Genomic DNA, 9,706 nt, shown 5'->3' with positions numbered 1-9,706 from the left:
TTCCCCCCACCGTTTTTTAAAATTCACTGACATAATAAAGAATCCTTACAGTCACAACCACATTTTATTTTGTGAGGCTGTGTGTTCCCTAATTGCAATGAATTTTCAATCTTTAAATAATAGAACTACATGACAATTCAAAAAGAAAAAACACTGACCTGGATTTGAAAATGACAGCAGAGAATTACAATTTAACAAGGGTTGAACAAATATTACATCATTTGTGTGGTTGAAAAACTATGTATCCACCACCCTTCTTAAAATTCTTCAAGTCACCAAATATTCACATCAACAGGATTGAATGGGTAGATTAGGATGCATTTTTTTTTTTTAACCTTTAGGAACCAAAATTTTGGCTTTTTGGAAAAAAAAAACTACAGCAACAAAATGTTATGAACTAAAATACTTATGAGCTATATCACAGAGCCTTGTTAGGTGACCCTATTTTTTCTCAATGCATCCTTCTCTTCAACCATTCAACTCAACTGCAATTCAGAAAGGTTTCAATATATGTATAAACACTCAGAAGCACACATACCAAAAGTATGCTCCAAAACGAACATGTTTCTAAACTCTAGACTTATTTGTACATCCACATTGAGACAATAACATAAAAATTTAACTTTACTGATTTCAAAGTTTTACTAGCACTTAAATTTTTATTTAATGTCTCATTTAGATTTCAAGTGAATTTTTACATCTTTTATATTAACTTAAGTCAGAGTGTTCTATTTCCCAAGGTATCAGATATCATTTAATTGGGATTTGAACAGTTAAAAAACAAAATCTGGAACCTGAAATACCAGTGTCTTCCTGAAGATAAAACATCTTGCCATTGTAAGAATTCCAATAATGTTAGAAATCTAAAAGGGAAATTCTTCAGCTTTTCATGTTACACCTGATCCACTATCTCTCGCCCTCTGGTACAAGTCTCCTGAGAACAATGTTCATGATCGTTTTCATCTGCATCTTAACTGCATCATGTAAAAGTGGAAGATGTAGGGATTAATAGCATAAGGCTTATAATTCTAAAGCACAAATGGAGACAAAATTATACATGAGATATTTTCAAGTCTAAAAGGAAAATTATAACCCAAGACGCATGGGGAAACATATTTATGTGGAGTTTTTAATCCATATTAGAATTGTTGTAACTTGACCATTAAGTTTAAACAGGTCTCATCTTCTGAGACACACATTCTAATAAATGTACCAAGTTTTGGTAGTCAAAGGGTCAATTATTTGAACTTATTAGTAACATTCCTTTTTTCTATCCAACAGAAATCTGTAGTGGTTTGCCCCATTACACATCTGAAACATCGTTCTTACGAAAAAACAAAATGAAGTATAATTGAAGATAAAAATACTCTGAAGTTAAAAAGCAAACTAATCCTTGGCAGATCGATCAGGTAAAAAAAACACTGGTTGAAGTTGGAAGCACAGGATAACCGACTGGAGTCTTCGCATGAAGCACATCTTTGAAAACACGAAAGGATGACTCTTTGGAGGACAAGAGCTAAATATCCAAGAATCATCAGATTGGAAAAATATTGCTTCATCACTTTCCAAACACCGCTGCAAAAAACTTAAGATTTTGTTAAAAAATATCAAGGTCATCATATTTATTGCATCTTTAGAATGCATTGGCAATAGAGAAGATTGTACCCCAACTTCACCAAAATTTTTGAGGGGGAACCAAAGATATTTATAAACAAAGTATAGACCACATGTGCTTTTCAAAGGGGCTGAATTAAATACAACCAGCTGCCAACTTTGTGCTCTGACATACTTGAATTAGTGGGTATGTGTATTAACTACGTTCATTTATATTTGTCTACAATAAATGAAATAAAAACACCGCCCTATACAATTCACTATAGCAGTGAGTACAACAGCAAAAAATTATTGTACAATTTATACATACTAAAATATTTTCTTTCTCTAGCGTAACGCAGAACAAAGCCCAATCATAAGACTAATTTGGGAGATCTCAATTACAACAGGGTAAAACCAATTGGTGTGTAGCTGAGCCCAAAACAAAAGTTCTTGGTCATAAGACTAGAAGATTAGTAAGTGCAAGTGGTAGAAAAAAGCATGCTTAAAATGTATGCTTGGGTCTTTGTATATTTATCAAACCTTTAAATTAAACAAGATTAGCTAAAGAAATGTCTTAAGCAGAGCAAGATAACTGGGAATTGTGTCATTTCTTTTACCATTTTGTTACCCAACTTACACAATGCGCAAAGTGCTAAGCAACACTACAAAAACATTTACATCAACACTGAAGACCTGGGGAAATGAAATCCAACAATTTTATTTTAATGAGCTGTATTTTTCTAAATTTTTGTTTTATTTTTTTCCTGTTTTCATACAGTACTGAAAACAAAACGCGGCACATTCACATTTTCCCGAGGAACTGGAAAGATGGTCTCTACAGGGATAAACGTCGTAAAGCCTGAAGCTCAATCAATGATGTTGAAAACTCTCAAAGGGAGTAAAGGCTTGATCTGAATGGTCTAGAACATGTACTGTAATTTAATAGAAGAGATGGTCGTCTTAATATTTAATGATTTAAAAGAACTTCCCAGTCCATGCGAAGAGTACAGTCCAAGAATAAATCAAATTTCTGAACGCATTTTATGCTACATATGTGTATACTTTGCGATCCTCAGGTGTTCGTGCCAAATATTCTCTCTCAATAAGTCCTTCAATACGTTTCTTAATAACAACTGGACTTGGTAAGAATCGAGCCTTCAACTGCTGAGTAAACAAAGAGAAGGTTAAAAAAAAAAAAAAAAGGTAATTCCTACCCCCAAAATTTAAGTATAACATTTGTATATCAGCACATAAAAATCCTTTTCTTCTCTTTTAAAACTTACCTCCTCCATACATCATAATGTGTATGGAGGCTCTGGTAGATAGTGTTGGGGTCAGCTAGAATACATTGACATATGTCCCCCAATTGTTTTAACCTTTTTGCTGCTATTATCAACTGACTTCTGCTACAATTCACAGAATTTAGGTAACATAGAACATGTTTAAGGGCACAAACCTAGGACTGCCTGGATTCAAGCTTCAATTCTCCCATTTACTAGCTCTGAGAATTTGGAAAAGTCACTCATAACCTTATGGAGTTGCTGTGGGTAGCACATAAGTTAACAGGTGTTATCATGTGGGAGAACACGACTTCGGCTGTCAGGCTTCTAGGTATTAAGTCCTAAAACAGTATCACAGCAACCGAAGTCTGACTCCGCACTACAAATTCTCAGTTTTATACACTGCTTAATACTTTTAACCTACAGAATAGGTTATCCCATTTTACAAATGAGGAAAATACGCCAGAGAAGAAAAGCTCCATGTACATTAGTAAATAAGGCTGAGCCAGTACTCTGAGGATGTAAACCATTCTGTCCCCAGTCTACGCCTTTCCCACAGAACCCCTGTTCTCACAATGCACCCACAGACCCGTGTGCTATCTTTTCTGGCATTTCTGTTGGTTCATGTGCCATCTTTTTTGCCATTTCTGTTGGTTAAGTTCATTTTCCAAAGCCACAATGTACTGAAATCTGAACCGCAGGCACTTTCCTCTCCATCCAAATCAATCCTCTAGTATTGTCACTCTTCTATCAGTAAACTTGTTCTCAATTCAGCTGAGCACTCTCTAATCTTCTGATCCTTCCTCTGACACTATTAACAACTTCTTCTGATAAGCACCTCCTTCCCAAAAGGAGGGAATATAAAGATCCTCTAGTTTTAGTCCATGAACACCCATTCCAGTACTGTATCATTCGAAATGTTCTTCGCCCAGCAGAATCAACATTTTTAAACCTTTTGTGTAGACCAAGGTCAGCAAGCCCATTGCCTGATTTTTGTGAATTCTTACTGGAACATGTTTGTTATCTGTTTCAAGCTGCAACAGGCCACTGACAAAAATTACTGCTCATCTCTGGTAGAGCCCAAGACAAATGTACAGTTTGCAAATTCAGCAAGTTCCTGAGCATCATTCCTGACAAACACAATTTCCAATTTCTCACTATACTCATGTTCCTAAACTGTGGGGGCAAGAGGTCATTTCAGTTCAAAATTTCTTCAAGTCCCGTCATTGTGCGTGCACGCACGCGCACCCCACCCCGGGCCACATCCAGGCCTGCATCCACCCTTGGATGCTACCAGGAAGGGTCATGTTCAGAAACCTCCCTCGCACCACAGCTGCTACCCCACACACTCTACACACTCCTCTTGCCTTTCCTTCTCTAGACTTTCGTACATCAACTGTCCTCTCATTCCATTTTGTTGTTTATTTTTAAGCATTACCTCTTATTCAGGAAACATGTTCAGTATCTTTCCAACTAGAAAATAAAAATCTGAACCCCGTGACCCTGTATTTAGTCCTCTAGAACTGCTCTCCTTTCCCACAACAACATCCCAAGGACAAGTCCCTCTCTGGGCTACTTCACCTCCACTTCCTTCTGCAGTCACTGCCATCTAATGCCTACTTTCCCCAGTCCATAAATTGTCTGGGAAAAAATACCCAGTCACCAAATGTCAATGTGGTCTCCAGTGTGTACTGATTTGGATTTTTCATGATTTTTAAAGTTACTTAATTACTCCTTATATTTTTCTTGTCACGCTGATATAATCAACTTACATAAAAGGAGACTGACATGTGGAACACAGTTGCACTCTGTCCCTCTTCGGTTAAAAGGACCAACCTCTATCCAGTAAATCAGGCCAGAAACCCGAGTCACCTTTGACAACTTTCTTCCCATTATCAATCAAAAGGTCCCATCAATGCTATTACCATCTGTCTTCCTTTAGCTCTCTATCCTCAATCAATGCTTTATTCAGCCCTGACCATCTCTTTACATTTCAATGACATTTTAAGACATCTTCCCCTCCTCAGCTTCCTAACTTCCAAAGTTACAGCAATTTACAGTAACCATTACTTTTTAGAAATAAAGGCAGTTTTGCACAAAAAAATTAACAGCAGTAAGCATAACTTATCTCTATTCATCAAGTGATATTATTCTTCTATTTTCACTGCAAACATTAATTTTTAAAAAGTGTGCTCATATTTAAACATACTGCTGTTTCATTATCAAGCGGCATTCCTTTAATAAAAAAATATCATGACTTGTTTCTTCATTTTAAAATTATATTTTAAGTTAGTTAAATATTATACTTTCCTAAATCTAAACTGCTAGTGTTCTTTCACTCTTTCTCTGTCAGCCCAGCCTCCAACATCCTCACCTCTGCCACCAGCACATTGTGCTGCATCTTCTTCCTAGATTTCATTATCCGCACTATAGCAGCTTCTATCTCATGTTTTCTGTCGTCGTCTACTTTCTGTCTTGTTTCTTTTCTTTCTGGGTCAGATTCACCTTGTTTGGCAGCAACTAAAATGGAAATAACATTTAATTAGAATGTAGTTTCAGATGTAATAAAAATATCTGGTTCATAAGCAAACAATAACCTTTAAGCATTATCCTCTGACAAAAACTTCAACCTCCTGAGTACCCAAATGCATTTAATTCAAGTAAACATTCAATAAGCACCTATATCATATATTCTAAATAATTAACAGTGATACATCAGCAAATAATTTTCACAGTTGTGACTTTAAGAGGTCAACTAGTATTTTAATCAGCAAAGTTGTAAGTTAAACCATACCAAAAGTATCTTAGGAGAATAATCCATGCCTAAAACTCACGATGTGGTTGCCATAAGAGGAAGAAACAGTGTATGTATTGCCAAAATGCAGTAAGTAATTAAATTTATCACTAGGGTTGGCCCTCCCTGGTGGCGCAGCGGGTTAAAGCACAGCACTGAGAAGCTAAAGCTGCTTCCGCATAAGTTCGATTCCCGCCTGCCCCGGAGGTGACCACATGGCGCGGCAGACCTCTCCTGACCCGCCCACTGCTCCCCTCAGCAGTGTACTTCATGGATCTGCCTGTTCTGCTCCCCACCCTGTCTCTGGCGAAGCCTCTTGCTGCCCCTGAGCCTCTGGCCTGTACCCCAGTTCTGTATGCACAAATAAATCTATCTTTAAAAAAAAAATTATCACTAGGGTATCAATTAAGGAATTCCATAATGACTAAGTAATTCATCTGTACTTCCACCTATTATCTAACAATTTCTTGGCAGCTATCTCAACTATTTTTAAATCACATCTAATGACCACTCGTGCTTACTATATTCCAATCTTTAGGAGAAATCTTACAACCACTAAGGGATTAAATATAGAAGTTCTTTTCTCCCACAACTTGGCTCTAACTGAAAGAGGAGAAAATGAATGCTATCTGAACCTGCATACTGTTCCTATTGGTATTCCTCAACAGGAGACAGATGTGAAATTCCTCCAAGTAAAAGGTTCAGAATCACAAAGAACCATATGGGACACCCTGCTGGCACCCCCATGAGACAGCAAATTGTACAATCTAGAAGAGCATTTTTGTTGTGCACGACCAGTTAGCTGTTTCTAATTAGAATTACTTTAACAATACAGCTTCACAGTGTCTTTTCCCAATTCAATATAATCAATGTCTTAACCAAATAAAGTAAAATTAGATCAAAATAGTCCACTAAGAAATCATACTTTTCCCTAAGAAAGGCAATGTTGTAAAAAAATGAAAAAAGACACTGGTTTAAACTAAACAGAATTCATAATACATAAAAATCAAGGTAACATGGAAACTGATTGTGTCCTGAATCTGAAAGAAGGTATTGAAAGGCATCTTCATTTAAACTGAGATGAAATTAGTTTAAAATAACGTATGTGATTTAGTAGCATAGGAACACACCTCTTCAGATGTGTTCTCCACACAGGACTACATAAGGCCTTCCCCCAGAGTCCACTGTCCCCTTTCCAACTCCCCATCCCCTAATTCCACTGTCAGATTTCTAGAGGTTTTCAATTTAGTCCTGTGAACACCATCATCTTGTTTATGTTGCACACGCAAGTGAAACTGTTCAGTAATTTGTCGTTTTCCTTCTGACTCAAGCCTGCTTAGTCGTTACATTAACTGTCGTTTTCCTCCTGACTCAAGTCTGCTTAGTCGTTATCCTCTTCAATTATATCTGTGTTGTTACAAGTGGCAAGAATCATTTTCCTACAGCTGACCTGTAGTCCATGTATATATATACACCCTCCCTGTCCCCATCCTGCTGATCAGCTTTATCCTAAGGCACTTATGTTTTCCCCAAATTAGCTATTACACAGTGCTGCAATGAACTCAAAAGTGCCTATGTATCTGAATCAGTGTGTGTGCATTCTTTGGGCAGACAGCTAGGAGAGGGATTGCTGGACCATGTGATGGAACTAGTGTTAGTCTCTTGAGGAATATACTGTTTTCTAGAGGCACTGGACCAGTCTTTATTTCCACCAATAGTGTACAAAGGCTCATTTTTCTCCGCATCAACAACAAACCTGATTCTCTTTTGCTGTGCAGTAGCTTCTAGTTTGATGTGGTCCCATTTGTTATTTACTTTTGTTTCCCTTTTCAGAGACATCACTAAAGCCAATGTGGTGGAATGTTTTCACCAGTGTATATTTTATGACTTCAGGTCTTTCATTCTTATCTTCGATCCATTTGAGTTAAGTTTATATAAGGTGTGAGATGTTCTGATTTCATTCTCTGCATTTGACTGTCCAGTTTTTCCATTTCTCCCTTCTCCAAGGTTACTATTTCTAGTATATTAATTCTATTTAATTGGTCTGAGTGTCTTTTTGTTGCAGTACCACACTTTGCTGCTTACTACAGCTCAGTAGTACAGCATGAAGCCTGGGTGTGTGAAACCACCACTCTTCCCTGTTTTTGTCAGGACTGTTTCGGCTACTGGAGTCTCTTTGCAGTTCCATTTGAATTTCAGTATATCTGTTGAGTTTCTTAAGCCACACTGAAATCTTAATTAGGACTGTAGTGAATCTGTATATTGCTCTACGAAAGATGACCATTTTAACAATGATAATTCTTCCAACCCATGAGAGGAATCTCTTTCCATTTTTTGGTCTTTTGTTCTTTTCAAGGCTTTATAGTGCAAATGATTTCCATAAATTCACCTTGTACTGTTTACAGTACACTTCAGTGTAATAACTTATTTCAATTAGTTTTATATAATGGAGTCTTTATGGTATCTATGTATGTCATCTGCAAGTAGAGATTATGATATTTCTTGTTTTCCAATTTTGATTTTTTCCCCCTTTTTCATCTAATTGCTCTAGTTAAGACTCCAATAACTACAGTGGTAGAATGAACGTTCAGTCTTACACCATAGATCTTACAAGACAAGCTTTCTGTCTTTCACCACTTAGTATGATGTTGGCTGTGGATTATCCATTCTTGCCATATATGGCCTATAAAGGCATTTGTAAGAAAACTGAAGACACATAACAATGGGTAGTGTAACATGTACAGAATTATTCAACTTTTGTGATATTATGGAGGAAATACATGATTCTAAGGATGTGTGAAAAACTTAGGGAGAAAATGTAAATAATACTTACAAATTAATTGAAGACGCTGCAGTAAATATACACATGGGAGGGGTGGGGGAGGCAAGCGCACTTAAACAATGTGGGAAAATTTTAATGACTGGTCAACACAGGTTATGGCTATACAAAGTCCAATGAAGCATTTTTACCTTTTCTGTGACTTTGAAAAGAAGTATTTAATAAAAAAATAATCTATTTGGTTCATTTGGATTTGGAAACTCTAAATAGATATATACTCTTTATGTGCCAAAATAGATACATGGGAAGATGGTGGTGGTGTTTTAAAAGACGTGAGGCCAAACAAACAAACAAACAAAAAAAAAAAAAAAAGATGTGCGGTCAGGAGCTCTTTCCTGCACCCTAGCACAATATGCTCACTTAAGAAGGGCTTAACAGAGGTTTTCTTTCCGTGAGTGGATGCATAATGTATTTAAGACACATCTGGAGGAAAGTGGGGGGAGAAAGTGAGTAGTTGTGGTGATGAAGATGGTGAACTATGGAAACTGTAAATTACAGCAAATCTTGTTTTTTATTCAAAGGTGATGCTATCTGAGTAGTTGTTTTAATTTCTCTGCTTCAGTACTTCATCACTAACTGTAGTTAAAAAAATAAAAAGCGAAGGTGGGTGCACAGTCTCCTTGAGATTCTATGGGAAGTGACAAGAACATTAAGAAATTCTGGATGACTAGTGCAGACTTTTGTAAACTAAGCATGAAGCCTGAAGAATGAAGTCCACTCTCCCCTATAGGTACTATGGGAGGAGGAAGATGAATCAAACATTAGAATTTGGGAATGCCATAATCCCCAAATTTCACCTTCCTTAACAGCATCTCTAGTTCCACTTCATTTTCTGATCTCAACTCAAATTGTTTAAAACATGAAATCCTTTATTTTTTTCACATTTGATTGAAAAAACACTTAGAAAAATGATGGAAGTGATAAAGCTTGTTTTGAATTTCTTACAAAATGCATTTGCCCACCAAATTAAACATGTAATTTCAGGGAGCTGAGTTTAAATACTGTTCTATTGGGGGGGGGGGGTTTGTCTTGTCTTCTCACCAGATTAAAAACCTTTTCTTAGCCCTCTCTGGTGGCACAGCGGGTTAACGCACAGCACTAAGAAGCTAAAGCCACTTCAGCATGAGCTAGATCTCTGCCCCTGCCCCAGAGCTGATCCATAGGGCGTGGCAGACCTCTCCTGACCCGCCCGCTGCT

The 9,706-nt window shown here is 37.0% G+C and overlaps 1 protein-coding gene across 1 annotated transcript in view; it reads right to left on the bottom strand.

Annotated features, from left to right (window-relative positions):
* Window positions 1-359: 359 nt before the first annotated feature.
* Window positions 360-9,706, bottom strand: part of CUL3 (cullin 3) — a 71,990-nt gene continuing 62,643 nt past the window's right edge. The window contains exons 14-15 of the mRNA XM_004674232.2: window positions 5,250-5,396; window positions 360-2,768 (exon numbers count right to left, since the gene is read on the bottom strand). Of these exons, the coding sequence (XP_004674289.1) occupies window positions 2,638-2,768; window positions 5,250-5,396 (278 nt within the window). The 3' untranslated portion in view covers window positions 360-2,637. The remainder of the gene's footprint in view (window positions 2,769-5,249; window positions 5,397-9,706) is intronic.

This window comes from Condylura cristata, unplaced genomic scaffold, assembly GCF_000260355.1.
Source record: "Condylura cristata isolate star-nosed mole 26May11 unplaced genomic scaffold, ConCri1.0 scaffold00002, whole genome shotgun sequence".
Classification (NCBI taxonomy): Eukaryota; Metazoa; Chordata; class Mammalia; order Eulipotyphla; family Talpidae; genus Condylura; species Condylura cristata.
The sequence above is the reverse complement of the archived record's forward strand: the minus strand, read 5'-3'. Positions and strand labels throughout refer to the sequence as shown.